The sequence below is a fragment of the Semicossyphus pulcher genome, unplaced genomic scaffold (genome assembly GCF_022749685.1).
Source record: "Semicossyphus pulcher isolate SPU_LCO1_2020_fin unplaced genomic scaffold, fSemPul1.0.p SCAF_27, whole genome shotgun sequence".
NCBI classification, from domain to species: Eukaryota; Metazoa; Chordata; class Actinopteri; order Labriformes; family Labridae; genus Semicossyphus; species Semicossyphus pulcher.
Genome location: NW_027211701.1, coordinates 6,821,498 through 6,845,435, shown reverse-complemented (window position 1 = coordinate 6,845,435; position 23,938 = coordinate 6,821,498). Strand labels below are relative to the sequence as shown.

The window sequence follows — 23,938 nt, the reverse complement described above, 5'->3', positions numbered from 1 at the left end:
GGAGAAACTGCTTCTTGGGTGAACGCGCAAGTTTAAACTGGTCTATTTATTTAATATTTAATCAGGACTCGAATCTAAAATTTCCCGAACATAATGCTGATTTCACATGTCCTCTCACCTAAATCCTGTTTAGTTGATTAAACTGAATTGTGTTAGTTTAAAAAGAAAAGAAAAATTCCAATAATTAACGGCGGCTTTTGTATTCTTAGGAAATGAAGAGGACCAAATAAATGACTCATTTGTCTTATTTGAGTGCTCTCTGCAGTGGTGGTGGAAAATCTACAGGATGACTTCGACACACTCTTTTGATTATTTTATTATAATTATAAAAGACTTTTGCAAAGGGGTCAGAGCACCACAGAGACGCAACGTTTTTTTTTTTGTTGTAATGTTTAATAGAAAAAGAGCAGATGTCCCTCTAGTTCAAGTCTGATGTTTTGTTGACCCACCCCAACTTCCTCCCCATACAGACCTTGGCTGCTTCCCAAGTCTCTTAAATTGCATCCATGTTTCCTTCACTTGCGTCGTTCACTTGCGTCTTAGTCCCTCCCACCAGAATTGCATGGAGAGACGCGAGGAAACCAAGAGAGGAGAGAGGAAACGAGGGAATGTTTTTTAAGAGACATGAGACGTCCTTTTCGATGAAGCGTCATGTGCTGTGACGTCCGTTTGTGATGATCGCGTCAGCTGATCACCGCTGGATCAGCTGTCAGTCTGCTTTAACAGCTGTTTGTGTCTGCACACATGTGCTCTGTATTAATTCTAATAAAACACACAGTAACCATGTTTTCTCTCTGTAACCTGTTACCTGTGTAACAAACACCTGCACATGAAGAACAGGCTGCAGTCTGTGTCTCTGCTGCAGAGCCATACGGACATTTCCTACAGCACTGTGTCTTTATATTATCTGTTTATTATTTATCATTTTTGATCACTGATCATCTGATCTGAATTAATTATTTAAAAAGCCCAAATACTGTCTGTTCATGAACTATGAACATTATTGATTAGGCTCAAAGTTTCAGGATAAATGGAAATCACGTCACGCTGATCAAACCCGACCTCACTGATGATCACTCTCACACGTAAAAAGTGTTACCTGCTGACAGAGAGACTCTCCTGCTCCCTCTGAATTAATTCATTCATCTGTAATAAAAGTTAGCAGGGAAATAACTGATCATGACAAGAGGTATTTCTTTGGATTAAATGTAATAGAAATGAATCTGTTTTTGCCACTTTTGATTTTTAGACAACTTATTTTTACTCAGATGTTGACCCAGAAAACAAATCAAATCTGCAGTTATTCACTGCATTTTATATATTTTACGACAAGTTATGATCAATATTTCGTTCTAAACGATCTCAGCTTGTCAGATACCTCATTATACCGACGTTGTTTATAGTCGGTTTCAAGGCACCCTGTAAAGTCTGTTTTAAGGTCCGCTTCTTCCTCTCTGCGATATGAAACTTATGTTTCACATAAGTCCGATCTGCTGCAGCGTCCAATCACTAACTGATATCTAATAAGGGGGCGTGTCGGCCAGTAAAAGACTTCCGTGGAGGCTGTTCTCGTGTATCCTCGCTTATCGCTCCTCAGAACTCCCTCCTCTCTCCTCGCTCCTCCTCAGCGATAAGAGCTTTGAGACAGTCCTCAATATGGCGGTTCCGGAACTACTTCCGGTTCGGGCAAGGAGCGAGGGGCGAGGAGCGAGGAGCTATCAAATAAGAGACTTGGGAAGCAGCCCTTGTTTCTCTTTTTTCCTGTCACCTGACTTCCTCTCTTGCTCCCATCATAATTACCTCAGCAGCTAGCAAACTTCGTCTCTGAAGAGCAACCATACTGAGACCTTTTGAAACAACTGTTTTTGCAATATATCTTTGGACGACTTGTATAATTCTTATTTCATGAATTTGTTTTTGCTTTGTTTTTCTATGTACATAGAAGGGTCTAAAGAAAATGTTAACTCTGGAGAAGACTTCAATCCCTATAGTCCAAAAACCAATACATTTCTTACAGTCCTTGTATGTGCAGTACAACACTTAGGACCCGGGATCAGCATCTTTCTCAGGGATACTTAAAAAAAAGAGTCACGGCTGCTGCTGATGTTAACCTTAAGTCTAACTGAAGAGCAACTTGGTAGACTCTCGCTCTATTCAGAAACACAGTCTCTTATTCCTAATCAAACCATCTGGCTTAATATACAGTGAAGGGCCAGAAAAAGAGGATGCAGAAGGAACTGTCTTACCAAAAGAGGAGCCTAGAGAGGAATGGGAATAATGTGTTTTGCCGGATGTTGATTTTTTTTAAGTAATTTAAAATCTTCAGAAAAAAAAGCTAGAACCACAGCGGTCCAATTAGAGGAAATTCTGAGGATTCACAGGTGTTTAATTCATATGGCAGCTCATGTTTAAGCTCATCATTTTGAAACCGACAGACGCAAGGTGCATGCTTGCTAAAATATAGGAATATGTTTAGCTTATACATGCTGTGCACTCCCACACACTTATCTGAAAACCAACAGGCTGGTTTCACAATCCCCCGTACACAGCCACCAATATCTAGTATGCTCACTGCAGATTCTGCTACGTATGTATTTTTCAAATGCTCTTCATAGATAACTTATCCCATTATTTGGTTCAAACATCAGAAAGAAAAGATATCATCTACAACAGAAGCACTGCTTTAATCTACATTCTCTCTCTCACACACACACATGCCCACACACACTCTGAGTGAGAGGGTTTAGCCTCTGCTTGCTTTTACCTCATCTGAAAATAAGATTAAAATGTTATCAGTTGTACCACCTGCACAGTGCTGCTCTGACTCCGCTCCAGCTACAACAAATCAAGCTTAATCCTGAATTAGAAATATGTGCACACACACACACAGGCTTGGGCAAACAGATCAAGTAAAATAAGTGCATACACCCTTATAACCATGAATTGTCACTGTAATGTAGTTGTTTTCTGTAAGAGTTCTACTCTATTTCATTATTGCATTAGCAGCCAGACAAGAGGACTTGTTACAGGTGAAATCTCTGCTGCCGCCTGGGAATTTAGGCAGTTAGGTGAAAGGCTGACATCAGGTGGCCAATTTAGATACTACATTAATGTTGTAAAACAGTGAGGGATTTTTTGAAAGAGCCTTTTTTTTTAACTTGATCAACAAATACTGTCATCAGTAAGTGTGAAGAATAAAACACATCAGTGAAGTTATTTCGTGCTGGTAAGCGAGTGTAATAGTAATCTATTAGAGTTAACGTAGTTAATATGTACGCTCAGAGCAGGAATATTTAAACATTGTCAATTGTGCGTATATTTTTGTTTTTCGTAATTATTCAGATTGTAAGTTATAGTAAAATCATTTTAACCATAACTCAGCTTAAATAAAAACTATGAGATAAAATTAAAACTATTGAATTAACTATGGGTTCCTTTAATCTTCCATGCAAATCCAAAGCTTAACTTTTAGAATGATGATAATGTAGGCCGTGATCCAAGGTAAAAGAAAAAGTAAAATTATATATATATGTATATGTATATATTACAGTAAGGTCTTTTTGTGTCCATGATATGGAGCAATTCATATTGAAAATGAATGTAATGACAGAATAAATACTTATTTATTAAACAAAAGTGAGAAGTAACATTTCTCTGTTCATACTACATTTCACAACACAGCATTTTTCATAATTTCAAAGCACTTCAACACCTTTGTAAGTTCCTTAATGAATGCACAGAACGATTGGACAATAACTTCAACAATATCTATTTTACTATCAACGATAGCAAAAAACATTTTTGCAGGGATTCACAGCGATTCTATTACATTGTAAATGAAACTGTATAACCTTAAAACAACCTCACCAAACTTGTCTTTTTCTCACTGGCTGCCCATCATCATACATCCATATGGACCCTCTGATGTCGTTTCAGGTTACATTTTTGAGTGAAACGTTTGCCGCAAGCCAAGCAGCAGTATGGTCTCTCCCCGGTGTGCACCCGTCTGTGGGCCTTGAGGTTGCTCAACTTGGTGAAGCTGCGACCACAGAGGGAGCAGCAGAAAGGCCGCTCACCTGTATGAGTCTGCATGTGGGCCTTTAGGTTACTGGGGTGGGGAAAGCACTTCCCACAATGGCCACAGCGCTGAAGGTTCCTGGGACCCGCAATAGAGTGAGAGTCGGAGTGCGGGAAGGTGTTGGTGTGATGAGAGTTTATGGACTGATGATGCATTTTGATGCCCACCCATGGGGCACCATTTCGGTTATGAGCAGCGCCTTGCTTGTCACCCCGGTGGACTCGTTGGACTGAGAGTGGAGGAGGAGCCGCTTTAGACGTAGAGGGAATTCTGTTGATCTGGTTTAAGTTCACTACCTGAGAGTCAGCTACAGACAGTGCTGCACTGGTGCTGTTTGAGTGTGCTTGAGTAGGCTTTTTCATCGGCCGGTGGAGGTGCTGTATAGCTGCTTGCAATCTGAGACCTGTACCCACTTTGGAATGAAGCTTCATTACCTCCTGCACCGTGGCTTTATGGGATATGTGGTTCTGCTTAAGTGCTTCTTGACTGGCACTGTGCTGTTTGACCAAAGATGAGAAAGATGGCATCCCAGACTTTGCCACTGTTCTTTCCTTTGGTTCTCTCTCAACACACTCATCAAAACCAACAGTGACCTCCTGCTTGATGGTCACACCCAACACATCACTGTTTTGTAGTCCTGCCTCAGGGGAAGCCAAGGATGAAATCTGATCTCTGACTGGGCCAACGAGAAGATTAACATCTGCTGTGACAGAGTCGGACAGTTCGTGTTCTGCTCCTGTTAAAGACCTTTTTGTTTTGGCTGTATTACATTCTTTTTCTGCTGCCTGTCTGTGAGTCTGCTTCAATCCAGCAGTTGTGACAGTCAGACCAGCCCAACCACTGTCCACCTCTAAAGATGGATCTATAGCCATATGTGTTTCCTCCAGCTCTTCAGGAAAAACATTAACAGTTGAGACCTGCGGGTCAAATTTAATGGTATTCCTCAATAACTCCTCACAATTCTCTTGAGTGTGTGTTGGTTGTGCCTCATTTAGGTCACTAGCGCTGTGGGAGGTAGGTCCGGCTTCTCCTGGAAAATGAAAGGACACAGAGTTTATAATGTGAACTGTATTGGCCTTTTCAAGAAAGTAAGTTGGTTGCTTCTTCAGCTCAGTATTTTGATATGTTTGTTTTTCTCTGGACTTGTTCTTACAAGTGAATTTAGTCTTTTGCCATCAATGTGTCGTTATGCCGTTCCTGCTTGTGTTCTAAATCGTTAAAAGACCAATCAATCATGTTATCATGTTTGTTTATGTATCAGTGTATTTGGTTATCAGTATTGATTTTAGATCTTAATCCATATTTTGCTCATTTGTATAAGTTATTTGTATGTCACCGTGTTCCAGGCCTCATATATAGAAGCTGCTCCAAACCAATTGCCCCAGTTGGACTAATGAAGTTGTTTGATTAGTTAGTGATTCCGAACTAAAACATCATGTTCTAACAACTGGAAAAGTTTTTGAACTAATAGTCTGCCTATATAAGAAGATTCATTAAGTAATTCTATTCAATGTAGAAGCTTGAAGGCCTAATTTCCTTAGGGCTAAAGTGTTAGTTGATGAAAGGAGTGTCAATGACAAAGTATTAATTCGTTGGTTAGTTACAGAGAAAAAAGGCAACTCAAAATCCATTCCAGTCTGTTAAATCCATCTGTGTCAACTGCTGAGCCTTCCCCTAAACATACAAAGTGTAAGTTTAAACCTATACATGTTTTGCTACGTGATATTTGTTAAAGAATACTACGCATGCATGTAAGTGACAGGATCAGTGAAGAGATAAGATACCAGATAAGCACCACTTTGTCCACAAAGGTCACCAAAATTGGCACAAAATGAAAAAAAGTTTTCACAGTTGCTTTAAGGAAGTTGGCCTTGTGGGAGAAATAGTCTGGTTGGTTTTTGAAGGGGAATTAAGTCTCTCTTGTTTCTGAGTTAAAGGAAAGTAAGGCAAGTTTATTTATATAGCTCATTTTCAGCAACAAGACAATTCAAAGTGCAGATTGGTTCTCCATTTCAGTTATTTATTTATTTATTTTTATTATGTATTTTTTGGCTTTCTCTGAAATATAGCATGGTGCGTATAATGTTACAGCCAGTGACTGCAGCTCCGTCAATAACCCAGGGGTATCTATCTACAAGGGAAAATGTGTGAATAGTGTGTATAGTTTTTATTACTATAACTGTTATTATTTATAGTCATGTTTTTTTAGCCTTTTATTGCCCCCTGTATTTTTTCTATATTATCACTTGATTACTATATTTAATTTGCCTCTGTTCGTGAGCTATTGTTAGTAGATTTCCCCTGTAGGGGATCTAAAGCCTTTTTCACACATCCATTCCTGACATTTTCCATAGATTTTCAAGTCAGTCTGCCTCTGAAATTGAAAAGCACTGCACTCTGCACAACTGCTGAACTATTTTGGCGTCATCCTCACAGTCAGAATCTTTCGAATCTCTTCATCACTCCAATCTGCGCATCTTTGCCATTGTCGTCTTGTAAATGATCCTTCTTCGTCAACCTTGGATGTTTTTAAACATCCTGTTATGTGCCACTCTTCTGGTTTTGCACCGGTCGCACATTATAAACTTCATCACCCCGCCCACTCGCTTGTGGTGAATATTCCTTCCTATTCATGGTGACTTTTATCTGCTGCGTTCACACATCAGCTCTCCCCAACGTCTTGTTGAAATTTTACTCGGAGGCAGGCAGAAAAAAGACTGCATAAAGTCAGGGTGAAAAACAAGTTTGCGTTCACATGAGCAGCCCACTCGGACAATGTAGGAAAGTTTTCAGGATTGCAGTGGATGTGTGAAAGGGGCTAATCTTATCTTATCTTGATCAGCAAATGTATATCATAAATGTGTAACAACTTTTCAACTATGTTAGTAACTAAGGACTACAATTAGACAAGAAGCTTGCGATGTGTCTCGATCATAGTGATAGTAGCATTATTAGGACTGGCTGTTTTATATTTTTTCACAATATAGATATACAGACTTAATATTCAAAGTAAACAATGGATCTAGGGGACACACCACAATACTCACCTTCAATGGTGCCACTCCACCCTCCCAAATTCACAGAAGAACAAGACGGCTTATTCACTTCTTCCTCCTTCACATCCATCACTGGAAGCGCATCTTCTGTCACTTCTTCCGTTGTCTGAACAGCACAGAGAACAGAACAGAGAACTCTGAGAATGTGGTTTAAACTGATAACTCTCGGAACATCACTGAAAAAGCATCGCTGACTGCAGAGTAATTGTGCTCTGACACAGTCCTGTGACCAACCTGTAAGTCAATGTTGAGTGAGTGATGAGTGGCCCCAGGATTTTCTGTTTCCTCTGGCATATCTTCCTGTCCATGGTCTGTTCTTGTCCGCCTTTCAACATGGTCAGCCTCTTTTTTAACACTGAATCCCAGCAAAGTATCTGAAAAAAAAGCACTGAATAAGAGCATAATACAAGTGGCTTAAATACCATAATAAACAGCAAGTTGTCCTTACCATCCTGCTGTACTTTTGTGGCTTCACAGGACAGTTCCACACCATCCATGGCACGGTCTACACACTTCCCATTCTTCCTTCCTTCTTTCCCCCCAAAGTCTCTTAGTTTTCTCTCAACCCATTGCAGCTGCATCCTCAGGGATTCCACCTCCTGGTTCCTGCGCTTCACTTCCTCCAAGAAGCCGTCCTCCACCAACCTTGTGACCTCATACATGGCTGTCTTAACCACAGTCTCCATCACATCCGACAGCTGGGTCTGGAATGTGACAATCAGGGTGTCCAGATCCGACATTATGACTTTCAGGGTCCAGTGTCTCACAACAATTATACAAGGGATTCCCGTGTGTTTGTGAAGAAAATCAAAGTGAAGGAAAATAACTGGCTAATGCTACCACAGGTTACTTAGATCAAAGAACATTCTTGTAGCTGTGTTTTTCAACAGGCTAAACATTCAGTTGTTGTTTTGGGTATTAAAAATAATGCTGAAAAAAAAGACACCAACTACAAAGCAAACGTAAATGTTTTGGTGGAACGAACGGGGTACCTACTGATATAAATGATCTTTATGTCAATACGAGGTGTCAGCTAATGCCGTTGATGTCGACAAATCGTCAACAAGTCAAACCCAACTACGATTATATAAACCACCGTCGAGCGTAACGTGTTGATCTACTAACACGTGTCTTTAATGATTCTATGCATAACGATTTTGTTGAGCAAATTCATGTGCACTCACTCTGTGAGCGAGCTAGCTCGACTATCGCTTGTAATCCATGTTTTTGCTCGTGACGTCATTCGCGATTCAGTACGGTGGCCCTACCTGGGAATGGTAAATTACAAAACGCGTTTTAGTAAAGTGAAACCCATAGGCTGCTCCAAGCTGTCGATCTTCACAGGAGTTCCAAATAGGAATGGCATTACATTATTTTACAGTAAATTATTATACTATACAATTACCCTTGTCTACGATGCCTAATAGAAAAATAAGTAACATAATGAGGTTGTTTTTACTCAGTCTAAGATAGATCATGTCTGTTCTTGATTTTGGAGATCGTATGTTATTCTCCATTATTTCGACTAAAGTTCTGATAAAATCATGTAATCCAGCCACATCAAAAGTAGGCCCCTACATTTTGACATAGGTAACAAGTTTTAATTGGATATGTTGACTTAATTTGCCCTTGAGGAAATCAGATGCAGAAAGAGTACCCATTACTGTGGTCTCATTATGCATTTTGTAGTCATCTTACAGTAAATACCCAGACAAAGCTCATACAGCTGTGAGCAGAACTTGCAAAGACAATTTCTGCCACATAATGTTCCTTCAGGGCTTAAAATCCAGAATCATTATGGCACAGTTCACAAAAATGGTCTGGGATCATAGAATCCTGAGATTAGGGTTAGCTCTATTAATATATGGAGTTCTTTCTCTGACATCCCTTAGACTCACCTCTAGCTTCCATTCAGACTGCATTATATCCAACCACCCTTAATCCTTCTTTTGAAAATTGAAGGTTTCTCATCAACCCACTATTGAAAAAGAGAAACCAATGGAATGTAATGGAGAACTAATTTATCCTACAACACTGCTAAATATTTCCCTGGCTCTATTCCTCTTAATCATGCTACCGTGAAATGTCTTTTTTGTCACAAAACAACAACTGGGCTCTGCACTGGATTGGTATCTTTTCTCACATTGCAACATAAATCTTTGCCCTCTCATATTAAACACATGCTCCTCTATGATTTGGCCATTTGGCAAATAGGTCAAATTGACACAAAGACTTCTCTTTTCTAGATAAGAAAGACACTAAAACATGAAAATATTATTCTACCAGTGGTTTCTTTACTTGTGTCACTTATTTGGTGGGTTTCTGTGGTAAGGGCATTTACCAATACCCTTTGTTTTTCCTTCTGCGACTTGGTATTTACTTCATAGTTTAATTTAACTGTAGATTTATTTTTTTAAATTGGATTAAGAAAATGACCCTGACAGAAGTCTTGTAAAATACACACCCTCATTTGTGCTCCTTTATAGTTTATTGGAAAATAAAGGTTTGGTCCTTAGACCTTAAATAAATGTAAAAGAATGTTGACTGTAGGAGGTCTAATGACAAAAAAAATAGTTGTTTCATTCAGTTTAATCCAAGAGAAAGATCAAGTATTTTAAGTTTACTGACAAAAATGATGACTGCATTGAAGCACAGATATAAAGTCACTTACTCTTCAGTAACAAAATATGCAGCAGAGAATTGGTGCAAACAAGATGTTTTTTATCAACAACAAAAAACTTGTATGCCATGTTTGTCTCATGTTTTTGGAAAACAAACATGTATGGTATGAATAACAAATGACCTGGAATTGAAGAGAAAAAAAAACATGACTTTGGGTTGCTGTAATGTTAAAATAAAAGTATTAATCTTTAAATCTCACATTACAACAAATAATATTGTATCCTTTGCAACTTTCTCCCCAAACTCTTCTATTTTTATAGGTCTGTCATGTGTTTTCGTTGATGTGATTTCAGATGATCAAGGCGTTTGAAGCTGAGGCCACAGACAGCACAGCAGTAAGGCCGTTCCCCTGTGTGGGTACGGTGGTGAACCTTTAATATGTCTGCCCGTGTGAAGCTCTTATCACACATGGTGCAGCGATGAGGTTTTTCTTGTGTGTGAATTCTTCGGTGCAACTTTAGATTCCAGAGTCGACTGAACTTGTTCCCGCATACAGTGCAGCAGTAAGGCTTGTCACCTGTTTGGCCACACTTATGTGTCTTAAGGTCAGAGAAAGAAGGGAAACCTTTGCCACAGTGGCTGCAGAGATGGAGCCCCTGCCCCAAATGAATCCTCTGGTGGACTTTGAGGTTACAGGCTTGAGTGAAGGTCTTTCCGCACTGCGTGCAGGAGTAGGGTGGTACTTGTCCAGTGCCTTTGTGTATCTGCTTGTGGGCTTTTAACGAAGCTGTATCAGTGAAGGACATGGAGCACTGATTGCAGGTGAGTCTCCTGCCTCCTCTCACTCCATGCTGATGCTGCAACCTCTCACCCAGGTTTACGGTATCACTGTAGGCATCTGAAGGCCCGTACATATCCTCTGTGCTGTCTAAGGAAGGGTCAATACGAATACCATGGCCCCTGTGGCTCAACCTGCCGCCTGAATCACCAGACACCTGCTCAGGGTATAAGATACTTGGGTCCTGTAGATACCCTTCTTCGTTGATCAATAAACAGCTGAACTCTCCACCTACTTCAATGTTAGTCCTTGAGGGTGAAACTGCAGATGAACTGACCGTGCCCCTTCTATTCCGTTGGGCACCTGCTTGGTAAACTTGATGCTCAGCTCCATCTGTTGCTTCCACATCCCTTTCATAGTTTCCCATGTAACTCATATCCTCACCCAGGTGGGATGGTGATCCATGTAACCCATCCAAGTTACCCATGTCCATCATATTGGCATCTTCATAGCCAGTCTTGTCAAAACCATCCAGATCTTCCATTCCATACCTGTTTTGGAAAAGTGGTTCAGATGGGTCACCTGAATGTCCATCTTGGCCTGATTCTGGCCTCTGATCAAAGCCAGCTTCCCAGTTCACATGGCACTTCGGGATCTTCTGGTCACTGTAACGTTTACTGGGCCCTGGCAGACCGGATGCCTCTGTTTCTTAACAATGACAGAGGTAAAGACATAGAAACTGTTATGGATATATGATTTCATTACAATGATAAAATAACCACATGAACCCTGAAATTTATCAAATTGGGGCCACTGTAGTATACTGTATACTTTATGTTCCCTTCAAAAGTTTTAAATAATAATTATTTTCTGATTCAATCTGCATAAATGACAAGACTGACCCTCCAAACTGACTCCCCATCTTTCTTGGGGCTCATTGGTTTCTGGTGTGATTTGAAGGGTTTCCTCCTTGAGCAGCCTATCCAGCTTTTCATCTGGAGACTGGCAGCCAAGCAGAATGACAAAATTAATACAGAGATTTTAAGTGTACTCTCCTAAAGAAAAACCATAAGCTTGGCAACAGATCAACAGCCAAGACTGATTTGATGCTACAGCATTTAAAAGTTAAACTAAAATCAAAATATTGAAACATACTAAAAAGATTACTTGACAGCTGAGAAGTATATAAAAATGAAACTAACTTACAAATATATTTTAAACACTTACGCTTATTTTTTTTTAACTTAAATAGTGCCACAAACTGTCTTCTACCTGAGGTATCTTCATGGCATTGTGTGCCTCTTCGGCATCATGACAAGGTATCTCTCCATCATTGCCCTGGCAGCTACTTATTTCCTCTTGTAGCACACTCTCCTGTTTGAGACTTCTTTCTGTAGAGGAAGACAAGAAAATGTTAGTTTTTGGTTCGTTTGTTTGAAGCAAAGATGATTAGTGCGGGAAGGGTGAACAAAACGGAAAGAGTATATGATGTAAAATGAAGAGTCAAATAATAGGTCTTCGCATTACACATAGGCAGTTGATATTTTGTAAATATGAAAACATTGATTGAGGCAGCTTAATGCAGCTGTATGGAAAGATAATAATTTTCAGGGCACACACCAAACACACAAATAGAAAAACATGGGGAGATAATTAATTAAATCACCATAGTGTATTGGGTTCGACTTGCATTATTATGCACTATTAATCATTTTTGTATAAATATTTTATTTCATATATGATTGCTAAAGATGATTCTTATTGATCCCATCACCTTATTTTTCAACTCAAAAAGAGAAATCGCACTGTACTTTATAATAGTATTTGACATTTAGTCATCCATTAGACTATAGGCTTCCTATAGTAGCTGATTAAAAGATGACTAACACCACCAGACAGACTCACCTGTCGCTCTCGGTTCTTCATCACCAGAACCCCCGACTTTTCCGCAGTCAATACATCTCCCCCTCCTGTCTCCCTCCTTTTCTTTACGTCGACTCTCCGACCACTTCAGTCGCCTTTTGAGGGACTCAACCTGGTCCCTGCATCGCGTTACCTCTTCCAAAAAACTGTCCTCCACCAGCCGGGTGATCTCATACATGGCAGCTTTAAAGACTGTTTCCATGACCCCCGAAAGTTGGGACTGAAACGTTACTATGGTCTCTGCCATTTTGCCAGTAATAGGTCCGGACAGTTCTTGATATTTCCAGTAAATTATGGGTGCAACTTTCGACTTGCTCTTCCCTTCAGAGACTGTATCGGTGTGGTCTTTATTCGGCACAGCTAATGTTGATTAAATGTGGCAGTGAAAGTAGCGTTAAAAAGAATGTAGATGACATATATTGGGTGGTCCACATTCACCTTTTGGCTACTTCCTTGCACCAAACGCAATATAAAACAATCGGTACAGTTAACGTTAGCTTACTAGCTTGGTACACTCGTTTTGACTAAGAGTTTACGGTACTGATTCCGGCAACGTGATACGCATTTTTCGAAGACATGAAATAACCATATTATCATACATACAGTTTATATTTGCAAGATGGATATAGCAGTAAACATAATTCAGTCGCTTAGCTGTGACGCTACATATTGCTTCCGTTGAGCTGTTGCATTTCCTCTTGATTCCGTAAACAACCGCACTTCCGAGATTTAAAGTACGGGTCGTGAGTAAGGACAGTATTAGGGCTGTTCAAATATTACGCGTAGTTCTTAGTCAAGAAAGGAACATGTACTATTATTAATTGAGAAATAATTGCTCACATAACTACTAGTTTATTTTTTCTTTACCAACTAAAAAAAGATACATTTTAGGATTACAGGGTATTTTTCTCTGGTTCCTCCCTCCGCTAACGTGCGTCACAAAAATCAGACCGCGTTGGAGGGAAGGAGCCATGTTGGTCCAGCTCTATATACTATGTTGTCAATAATGTTACAACTATTGCACTGTTAGTGTACTCATAGCGAAACTCTAACCAACGGTAGACAATAACGCCACCAAAATGTCAGCGGACGATTTTCAGACGAAGTACGCCTCTGTCATGGAGGGCATGCTAAAGAGTGCTATCGCAGAGACGACTAAACTTTTCGAAACTATGGTCGACGAGCTGAAGGCAGAAATATCCAAAATCAAGAAGGAGAACGAGGACCTCAAAACAAGATGCAGCCAATTTGAGAATGCGAGAAGGCAAACACCGAGCTACATCCGAGAAAGTGAGCCTGTTCCGAGGCGAAACGACGGCTCTGAGAAACGTGACACAGCTGTTCAATGTGGTGAGTTATGATACATGTCACATACCACGAGCTCACTTATCATTACCAATGCACGTTTATTTTCTAAAAAATAATATTTTAAGTTTCAGATACAGCTAGGTATCTTATCGTGTTAAATGGGGTACATCTAGCAGCCCCTGTCTTTTTAATTTTTCAGTAACGTTTAAGCTAGCTTAGCATAGCTTTGTCTTTTCTAAAGCGTGGGATGCAAATAGGAGGCAAACCATACCATGCTATCTTAGCTTAGAGCAGAGGTTAGTAACATTGTATACCAATTTCGGGATGTGATGTCATGATTTGAGCCTATTCAATACTAAACGGTTTACAAACAATATTAATAAACTAAGTAATTTTACATCATGCTGTCCATTTTTATTTCTTAAAGCTCCTGTGAGCAGTTTTTTCGCTGGTTATAAAACAGACTGAAACTAATTCTGCTTACTCTGTGACTTACAAAAGCAAAGCAGACTATAAGCAACAAGATTGATTATTTCAATATAGTTATTTTTAATGCCTGAAACTGCTGTTGGTGTCAGACAACGCGATAAACTGCATGCTGCCTTTGTTTACATTTTCCAGGGCAAAATTTAAAGTGAGTGATATGACTGTTAAAGAAAGCAGAATGACCTTGTTTTGTTAAAAACCAACACTTTAAGCACGTACAGAACAAAATCCGCAAAGAGATAAGGGGTCGCCAAAAACAACACAAACTTAAAGTTCCTCACAGGAGCTTTAATTGGATTGCATTCCTAGGATTTACAACTGTAATTTCAGAGTAAATGTGTGTTAACATGGATCAAAGTCATGTGATGTTGAGTTGAAAATGGCATGACAGCCTCAAAGAGAAAGGCAGGAAGGCTATTAATTGATGCTGTGTGGACGGCTGTGGCTCAGTGGTAGAGTCGGTTGTCTTTCAATCAGGAGGTCGGAGGTCCGATCCCCAGCTCCCTCAGGCTACATGTCGAAGTGTCCTTGGGCAAGACACTGAACCCCAAATTGCTCCCGGTGGCATAGCCAACAGGCATGAATGTGATATCTGATTGACAGTTGGGCACTTTACGTAGCAGCCTCTGCCATCAGTGTGTGAATGTAGTGTAAAAGCAGCTTTTAGTGGTCGCAAAGACTAGAAAAGCGCTATTTAAGTACAGTCCATTTACCATTTACCATGTACTATGTGTTTGGGACTTCTCTCTGGTCAGCGGTTGGGTTGGGGTGTAAGGTCAGCCCACAACAGTGCACAGGTCAAGTCTATATAAAATATAAAAAAGGTGGTTACCAGGTGACTTTGCTCTCTTTGTCTTTAAATGGTGAATGTACAAGCAATAACCAACTAAACCTACCCATTCTGCCTCAACATGGTTAAATCATTATCACAATAGTTGGGGTGAAAATTTCTGGTGTTCAGCCAATTTTTTTTTTTTACCTTTTTAGAATTAAGCATAACCAGATATAAGTTAAACTATATACAAACAAACCTTACTTAACCTAAAAAAGGCAATTGTGCTAAACGGTCACATAAACGGTCACACACCGCTGGTCATCAACTTGAATAGTCAACCCAGGGTTTCTATGAGTGCGTTCACATAAAAGGGCCGTTGTTTTAAGCAAATGACCAATCGAAACACGAGTCTGCCGTCAGCTGATTGGCATATTTTACAAACTCAAGGCAAACTATGATTTTAGAAAGATATGAATAAATGACACATATTCCAGACTAAAATTCACTCAGCTGCAGCTGCTGAATACAGGAAGGACAAATGGCAAAAAAAAAAAAAGCAGACTGTGTAAATGCGCAAATAGAATAGTAGCTATCACTGCTCAATCATTAGAGCACCATATATTATAACACTAGTGTAGCCTAGTACATTTGATTAATACGTTGCACAGATGTATTTTCGTTGCGTTAATGACAGATTTAGACCGTATTCTCTCATCCCACCCGTATCAAACAGACCAATGGAGCAAATAAAAAATAAACAGCCTATAAAACCACAATTTAAAGCAGTATGAATGCTTACTTTTATATCTTATGAGCACAAAAGTACTTCAGCCTTCATTGTTTTTTATCAGTCGCTGTTGTGGATGTATCAGTAAAGCACAATAAATATATTTCATAAAATCATACGGTAAAGTGGAAGTGTTTTACCAGTCTCTTTCTCCCTCCTCCCTCTCACAATCTGCTCACAGAGCTCCTAAATCTAGAGCCCTGATTGGTCAGTAGGTGGTGCTTAATTCAGGCTGATCTCTTATCTCGGACATAACCTGCTCCGTAGCATGTTAGGTGTTCAGCATAATTTACCATGGTGATCTACACCGGTAAGAAGTGAACCAGCTTCGTAGTACTGAAAACTCAGAGTCAACCCTGAAGTTACCTCGATAACCGCAAATCCTGTCTCGTAGTATACCCCCCAGGTGTGTTAAGGGCCTTAGTCTGAAAAATATTATATAATTGTTTTTTTTGTGTGTGGTAATGTTTACAGACCTTGTTCCTTCCCGTACAATGCTGGTGGAGCAATGTGAACCATTGAGGCTGTCATCATTGCAAAACCAAGGGCACCAATGCGATTATGATGCCATGCAGTACGTTTGGCAGGAGCACAACTATGAGAATCGTGGAGACAGAAATTCTCAGATGGCATTAATACTCAAGCAGGAGGTGCGTGAGTATCTCAGCAGCAAACAAATGTATTTTTCCATTTATGTCTTCTTGAATTGGTGGTTTTGTCACCCTTCTGCAGGGCTCTATACACTCTCCTCAGCAGTCTGTCTTCCAGCCAGAGGAAGTTGAGGCCTATGGGCAAGCCTTTAGTGATAAAATGGGTGAGGAATCAAAAGTAAAATATTTCCAACACATTTCTTATAATCTGTAAGATTCTTCAAATCTTACAAAATGTTTTTAGGTTTACTACTTACCACTCCCACTCTTTATAATTCTTCTCACGTTACCCTATTGATTTCTTTATCACTCTTGTGCCTAGGTTTACCACGGACCTCTTGCGAAATTCAAAATGAAGGGCATTTAGTTAACCAGGAACGTTCATCTGCAGAAATACCCTTGCCTGTAGAGACACAAGTGGCCCTGGAACTGCCCTGTTTAGGAATGGATAGCAGTTTGCTAGAAGTCCATAACAAAACATCTGAACTGGAGCATGCATTGAAAGGTGACATGGAAGTACAGTCTGTAGTTGGTCCGAAGATATCAGAAATGGGGACACAGGGAGAACTCGTAACATCTGAAAATCACCCATTGGCAGTTGTTCCGCATCAGTCAGCAGGTGAACATGAACACGAAAATGAGCAGCAATCAGGTGGCAAAATATCAGTATTTGAACAAACTGATCAAAGACACTTGGCTGATGTGCAATCTACAGAGGAACTATTCTCAAAGCTCACAACACCCACCAAAAGAGAAGTATCAGATGAATTGAAAGGTGGTGTGTCAGAAGGTGAGACTAGTTTTCAGCCTGACTTACCAGTGCGACGTAGAAGAGGAAGGCCACCAAAGAAAGCAAAGCATCTGCAACAGCCAGCAAAACAAATATCTCTACCATCTTCTGAAATATCAACAGAGCAAGAAGTGAAAAATTCCTTTACAACAATGGTCAAAGAGGCTGAGGTCTCTTTTGCTATTGATTCAGTTAATATAATTTCATCCAAGCCTTCACAAGGATCTCTAATTCAGCCTAAAGAGTCTTCATCCATTATTGCTCTGTCAGTGCAGGAGAGGGCAAACACTACTCTAGAAGATGAAAAGAACAGTAAAGTTGGTTCTCTGACTTTTTCAGTGTCATCTTTGAGCAGTAGATGTTTCTCTAAGAAGGAAAAAGCATTTGAATCTCAACAGCTTTCCACTTATACAGAAGATGGGGCAATTCAGACTCCATCCACCGAAGTTTCTTGTACAGTGGAAACATCAAACACTCCAACAACTGGGTCACCACAAGCAACATCAGTTCAGTCCAGAGAACGCTGCACCTCTGTAACTCTTCAGGATGCAATGCTATTAGTTGAAGCCATGAATCAGTCAACAGAAGAAAATACATTCTACTCCCCACAAAGAATAGCAGCGAAAACCCACATCAAGTGTGCTCCCTGTGTGGGAACCTTACAAACTGTGGTCGAGGTCCCAGATGAACCAGCAACAGCACCAATTTGTGTTGAAGCTCAGGAAGCTGCAGGCAATGTACCCATAACAGAACTGTCCAAATCAACGCAATTGACAAAAGAGGAACTTATTGCCAATTTTCAGTCTAGAGATGCAACATCAACTGATGAAGCTCTGGCCAAGAAAAAGGTTGTCACACCCAAACAAGAGCATATGGTCACTCTGTCCGATACCGCTAAATCTTCAATTCCTACATCAACTGCTGCAACTCAAACAAGTGTAATGTCACTTCAGCAGCACCCTTGCCATTCCCTGGAGAAGTCAGTAGCACATAGGAAACAGGGTCATGCAGTACCTCATAAAATAATTGTCATGTCAAGATCACTAGCCTCATCGATGCCTTGTAAATTTCCAACTCAGTCTCCCACCCAGCTTTCCACTATGGTTTCAACAGTTGTTGCTGCAACAGATAAAAGTGAGCTACCAAGCTCGACCCCCACAGGCATACCTCTCAGGACAGGGACACCATCACACCCTAAAATAACAATTATAATTCCAAGACAGCAGTCAGCTGTGGCATCAAAGAAACAGTCACAGATCCTTGATCTAACAACAAAGCAAGAGTCAGCTAAATCAGCTCATACTAGTATGTTGTCATCGTCACAGTTGATGTCTTTGTCACAGGAGTTAAGCATTTCTGTTGATGCACAAACCGCAGTAGATGAAGTGGCCACAATATCATCTACAAAGCAGAATAATAATTCTGACATCCCGGAATCTCCCAAACAAACTGCCTCATTTACTGAATCAATAAATGAGTCTAAAGACATTTCATTTGGGCCAGTTCCAACTTCCATGTCTCTGGCAGAACCACAAAAACTTGCTGTCATCAGATTAACCAGGCTCTCATTTCCAATGTCAACCAAAGAAGCAGTTTTACTCCCAAGTGTCCCCACAAATGGATCATCTGAAACACAATCCATTTTGAAAGAAGATATCTCAGTAGAGAAACAATCACCTTTCGTCATACCAACTCAGCGATCAGATATGCAAGCGTTATCCTCTGACATTTGTTCCAATTCAAAAGATGTGAATGTTGCAGTACCTATCAAAACCTCTCAGATGTCAGAAAAAACAAGTGATATTCAAGAGAAGGTATCATTAACCTCTGAAAAAGGCACCATTATGGATGAATCAACTTACAGTGGGTATGTACAGCAATCTACACTATCCGAGATGTCAGCACCGGTCTTTGAGAACTCAACAGTAGCTATCAAAACAACTAGGCCCTCAGCTGTAAATGGCATGGCTGGTGAACCTACTACTTCAAAGTTGGAAAAAGAAACAAGCATTGCAGTGCAAGACTATGCGTTACCTAATGACCCACCTCTACAACAACGATCACCTGACATCATTCATCTTATGTCCATCAAATCCAAGGACACATTTGACCCTCATATACAGATGACTAAAACCCAGTTCCTGGCACAGCTTGCTGTGTCACCTGTTGTGCAAGACCCCAAAAAGGTAATGTGGTACCAAACAAAACTCAATCGGTTTGCAAATATGATTGCCAATGGGCTGAAATAATTTTTTACTCTTTCAGACAGCCTGAAGTGGGTACCTTACGTTGGAACTAAGTTCTAGGGCTTTGACAGTTTCCATTGTTTTTACTCAGCTTTTTGATAGAATTGCACACCACAGGGATTACTTGTTGTAACATTGTTTGGTTGTTTTTTTAATACATGAAATATGTGTCCTATCTGTGATTTAAGAAAAATGACAGTAATTCATATTTTCTAAGGAAAATGTAAGGCAAAATGTTACGCCCTTATGAGATTTTAAAGTGTATTTTGATTATTATCAGTATAGTAACTTAAATCATAATTGTTTTGGTCAGAGTAATAATGGCTTCTAATCTTTATGTTGTCCCATGCTTGATTTGTACTTACTATACACACAATGTGCACACTGATGTTTGATTATTTTCATACTACACTGAAATTCCTGCAAAGAATATTGTGATTGCTCTGAATGCATCTTTTTCTAACTGTATTTCTCTCCTTTCTTTTTTGACATAGACCTCCACCAGTGACATTGTAGATGCCAACTTTTCTTGTGCTGAGACCAGCACCAGTGACAAGAAAAGGTTACAAAACAATACCCTTGTGGCCAAACTTAGAAGTCACCTCAAAACCCACATGCAAGCTAGGACTGAGAAAGAAACTTGCACAGAAAAAGAAAGCCTCACTGCAGGCCCTAAGAAACCTAGATTAGATAAAGACAGTCCAGATGATAAAAGCATGACTTGTGAACCCATAACCCTAAGCCCAAAAAACCCAGAAACAGTTGTGAATGTTATATATCCTAAAAAGACAACTAATGACCCCTCTTCCATTTCTACTCGGAGATCTGGAATTTGTAAAGAGAGTGCAAGATCCAATAGGTTGAAGGGCAAAGATAGTTTGCGGTCAAAAAATAAAAAGTCGACTTCTGTGAGTCCTAGCAGGTCTGACCCAACTAAAGAAAGTGCTAGTCCTAAAATGACCAAAAGCACTCCTGTTAGTTCTAGGGTGTCTAGTTCAACTAAAGAAAGTGCTAGCCCTAAAAAGATCAAAACTACTACTGTGCACTCCAGGAGGACTAGTTCAACTACAGATTGTGCTTACTCAAAAAGTACCAAAACTGCTGGCTGTTCTATAAATACTGAAACCCCTAAAAGGACAAAATCTACTTCTGTTGGTCAGAGGAAAGCTGGTTTAAATAAAAATAGCACTAGCCCTAAAATGGCCACCAATGAATTAACTTCTCTTAGCCGTAGGCAGCTTACCTTCTCTAAAGAGAGTTCTAGCACTAAACCAAGAAAAAGGGAATCAAATCTAATCCGTTCTAGGAGTTGTAGCACAACTGCAGAAGGTTCTTCTACTAATAACACTAAGAGGGGAACTAATCTCCAAAGAGTTGGATGCCCTAAATTTGCTGAGGGTGTCAGCTCTTGTAAGACTGGGGTATCCACTGCTGCTAAGAAACCCAAATTAATTCAAGAAGTTTCTGGTGCAAGTAAGAATTTAAGAGTGATGAATTCCAAGAAGTTAGCCAAATCAGCAAAAGCCAAAACAGTAGCTAAAATGAAAAATTATCAATCGAATCTGCAGAATGGAGCCAAAACAAGCCAGTTATCAGAGAAAAGTTCTAGCTGCGAGACTGTGAAGACATTTACAGCTAAAGCTGTGTGGACTCCTCCTTTACTAGCAACCAATAAAACACCTCCAGCAGGGGGAAAGAGGTCACTGCACTCATTCGTAAAGAAAGAAACAAGATCCCAAAATCAGACTCCCCCATTAGTTTACCCCCCTAGTGTTTCCCTCCATCCCATACCTGTCAGAGCACCACCTGTTGTATCACCATTACAGCCTTTATCTGTCATTGGTTGGCGTCTGCTCAAGAACCAGTGTGGGGAGTGTGGTCGGGTCCTCAGTAGTAGTGCTGCCCTGGAGAGCCACGTTAGTCTCCACACAGGTCGCCGACCTTTCTCCTGCACGCTTTGTGGAAAGAGCTTCCCAGACTCCAAGGGTCTAAGACGGCATGGACGGGTGCACCGCAATGGAAGGATCCATATCTGCCCGCAGTGTGGGAAGGGTTTTGTGTACAGTTTTGGCCTCACCAAGCACCTCCAGGTAGTGCACAGCAGGATTAAACCTTTTGTCTGCCACGTCTGCAACAAGGGATTCTTCGCAAAGCGAGATGTTGAAGCCCACATACGAATCCACACGGGAGAGAAACCATTCCATTGCAACCTCTGTGAAAAGAAATTCGCAAGAAGGACGGAACTAAACGTGCATTTGAGGTGGCACAATGGGGAGAAGAGACATTGGTGCCCATACTGTGGAAAAGGTTTTTTAGACATCAATAATTTAAAAAGGCACAAGTATACCCATACAGGGGAGAAACCACATTCCTGCCCACACTGCCCCAAGCACTTCACACAGTCAGGCCACCTGAAAAAGCATGTGAAGAATGTACATAAAATCCAATGAGGGAAAGACATACAAGAAGCCGACATGTCGCACTTAGAACAGATTTTTTTTGTATTATTGGACATACAGTATAAAGTCTTTTAATTGAGAATAATTGTACCAAAAGGATCTGTTTGTTCATTCATTTTTTATGCTGTTTATTTGTAAAGCAAAGTGAATATAGGTTTGCAATAATGTTTATGTTGTAGATGCACATTTTTTTGTTGCATTTTAAGGAAATTAGGAGTACAGTTTAATATTTGGACAGGGAGATCATTGTCATATCTGCTGTTCCAATCTTTATGTGGAGCTAAAATGTTTGGGTGTGACAAAAAAAAAAAAGCAACTTTCATGATATAAATGAAACATCCATTTTGGACACAGGCTTCAATGCAAATGGCTGCATACCTGAATTGTCACACAATTTTCTGTCATACTTTTCTTCTGTTTTTAATAGAACTATTACTTGAAAAATGTAAATAATTTGACGGCTTTTACAGGGTGACTTTGGGAAAAAAAGAAAAATTATAGTGATTGAATTGTAAGTATTGTTATTTATCTGTAAAAATGTCAATAGTAAAATTATTGACAAAATTTACATTTTAATATTCTCACATAACATTGCTTTTCACTGCTGTTACAAATTTTCCATGATAGTTAATGTTTCTGCTTGTGCAATAGTTTACGTAAAGGTTTGTTCACACTGGAAATACAGTAATTTGTCAACTTATAAGAATTTGACATTTTGAATATTTTTGCAATCTTTTTTTAATCATTGCTTGGGTTAACATTTCTGGCCTTAATTGTTAGATTTTTCACATGTTCCCTTCATTACACATGGCTTTAAATAAAATTCACATCTTTACATTACTTTGTGGCCCCTCAAATTGTTCCTTCATGTGTTGCCCAAACACACCTTCATTTCCAGTGGTGGGTCACGTTACTTTTAAAACTCATTACGTTACAAGATTACTGCCATGTATAATAGTAACTTGCTGCATTACTGTGTAACCTACTAAGAAAAGTAATGCGTTAGAGCACTTTTGCGTTACCAAAAATGTAAACCCCTTTGCGACTCGTAACGCATGTCACTTATATTGTCAAGATAGCGTGTAGCTTCCTGTACGTCTACCTTTCAATGTATTGACTACTGTCATTGCATAGCCTAGTTTACAGCCCATAGTCTGTAACTCTGCAAACTAAACGCAATATGACCTTTTACAGCTCCTATTAATACTAACAAACTACAGGCATACAGTATTAGACGGAGCTGTTTCACTGAAAATAATACAACACAGTTCCTTAGTTGCCACCAATGTGACAGAGCTGACATTTCCACAAAGTAAATGCTGTCCTCTGCCATCTTGCTAGTTTAATTTGCTAGCTACGCATGTGCACTGACAAAACTGTAGGTTTGCCTTCTGTGCTTTGGGGATTTCTATTTTTGTGAGGACAAAACTTCTTTTTTGGTCCAGTAACAGATTGCTTTTTATGAAAAGGAACTAAAAAACAGAAATACAGAACTAATGTGTTACGTTAGGCTACTTATCACAACCAAAAAATAATCCAAGTGTTCTAACATATTACTTTGTATCGCATGACCTCCAACAATGTTCATTTCTCTCTGCTCCACTCGCATTGACCATCACTCTGCCGCTATTTCTTTCTTACTTGATTGACCACTCACTCACTGCACACTTCCTGACACAAGTTGCAAGGAGAGGAGAGATGTGAGGTTGAGGTAAAAACAAGTCAAACTCAATAATGTTTTGTTGAACATATATTGTGTGTGCACAAAAATTGCATGCAATACATAAAAAAGCATTAAGTGGCAAAAAACTGATATTATATAATTTGCTGTGTGGGGCACCAAAATGGCAAGAGCAGACCATGGGTGCCCCTTTAGCATCCTGTGTTTGTAAAATACCTGATACCAAATACCAAATGTCTCATTCAAGCTCAGTTTATTTTTTCCTGCCTCCTGTAAAACGCCACCTCACAAAACAACAT

General features: G+C 39.8%; 3 protein-coding genes across 4 annotated transcripts; 1 reads left to right on the top strand and 2 right to left on the bottom strand.

The window, feature by feature from the left end:
• Positions 1-3,658: 3,658 nt before the first annotated feature.
• LOC138605005 (uncharacterized) lies at positions 3,659-8,271 on the bottom strand. The gene is made up of 4 exons (XM_069677074.1): positions 7,583-8,271; positions 7,369-7,508; positions 7,126-7,240; positions 3,659-5,108 (listed from the first exon to the last, which is right to left on the bottom strand). The coding sequence occupies exons 1-4, from the start codon at positions 7,872-7,874 to the stop codon at positions 3,901-3,903; spliced, it is 1,755 nt and encodes a 584-aa protein (XP_069533175.1). The 5' UTR covers positions 7,875-8,271; the 3' UTR covers positions 3,659-3,900.
• Positions 8,272-9,838: 1,567 nt separating this feature from the next.
• On the bottom strand, positions 9,839-13,117 carry LOC138605006 (zinc finger protein 271). Of its 2 annotated transcripts, none has more exons than XM_069677075.1 (4): positions 12,440-13,117; positions 11,807-11,925; positions 11,437-11,536; positions 9,839-11,242 (listed from the first exon to the last, which is right to left on the bottom strand). In XM_069677075.1, the coding sequence occupies exons 1-4, from the start codon at positions 12,702-12,704 to the stop codon at positions 10,071-10,073; spliced, it is 1,656 nt and encodes a 551-aa protein (XP_069533176.1). In that variant the 5' UTR covers positions 12,705-13,117; the 3' UTR covers positions 9,839-10,070. The 2 variants fall into 2 exon arrangements, with proteins under 2 accessions (XP_069533176.1, XP_069533177.1); XM_069677076.1 differs by having other exon boundaries at positions 9,839-11,236.
• A 328-nt stretch (positions 13,118-13,445) lies between these two features.
• LOC138605008 (uncharacterized) lies at positions 13,446-22,885 on the top strand. Its single transcript, XM_069677079.1, has 5 exons — positions 13,446-13,807; positions 16,288-16,463; positions 16,546-16,627; positions 16,786-19,439; positions 19,994-22,885. The coding sequence occupies exons 1-5, from the start codon at positions 13,537-13,539 to the stop codon at positions 21,947-21,949; spliced, it is 5,139 nt and encodes a 1,712-aa protein (XP_069533180.1). The 5' UTR covers positions 13,446-13,536; the 3' UTR covers positions 21,950-22,885.
• Positions 22,886-23,938: the final 1,053 nt, after the last annotated feature.

What these genes read in the sequence shown, in the direction of transcription:
- LOC138605005 (XM_069677074.1), bottom strand. Translation starts at nt 7,874, where the DNA reads ATGTCGGATCTGGACACCCTGATTGTCACATTCCAGACCCAGCTGTCG. An exon ending in CACTCAACATTGACTTACAG is followed by an intron (nt 7,241 to 7,368) that starts GTTGGTCACAGG and finishes TGTGCTGTTCAG; the next exon opens with ACAACGGAAGAAGTGACAGA. An exon ending in GTGGAGTGGCACCATTGAAG is followed by an intron (nt 5,109 to 7,125) that starts GTGAGTATTGTG and finishes TTCATTTTCCAG; the next exon opens with GAGAAGCCGGACCTACCTCC.
- LOC138605006 (XM_069677075.1), bottom strand. Translation starts at nt 12,704, where the DNA reads ATGGCAGAGACCATAGTAACGTTTCAGTCCCAACTTTCGGGGGTCATG. An exon ending in TGAAGAACCGAGAGCGACAG is followed by an intron (nt 11,926 to 12,439) that starts GTGAGTCTGTCT and finishes CTTCCTCTACAG; the next exon opens with AAAGAAGTCTCAAACAGGAG. An exon ending in ATGCCATGAAGATACCTCAG is followed by an intron (nt 11,537 to 11,806) that starts GTAGAAGACAGT and finishes CTTGGCTGCCAG; the next exon opens with TCTCCAGATGAAAAGCTGGA.
- LOC138605008 (XM_069677079.1), top strand. Translation starts at nt 13,537, where the DNA reads ATGTCAGCGGACGATTTTCAGACGAAGTACGCCTCTGTCATGGAGGGC. An exon ending in CATTAATACTCAAGCAGGAG is followed by an intron (nt 16,464 to 16,545) that starts GTGCGTGAGTAT and finishes ACCCTTCTGCAG; the next exon opens with GGCTCTATACACTCTCCTCA. An exon ending in AGCCTTTAGTGATAAAATGG is followed by an intron (nt 16,628 to 16,785) that starts GTGAGGAATCAA and finishes TCTTGTGCCTAG; the next exon opens with GTTTACCACGGACCTCTTGC.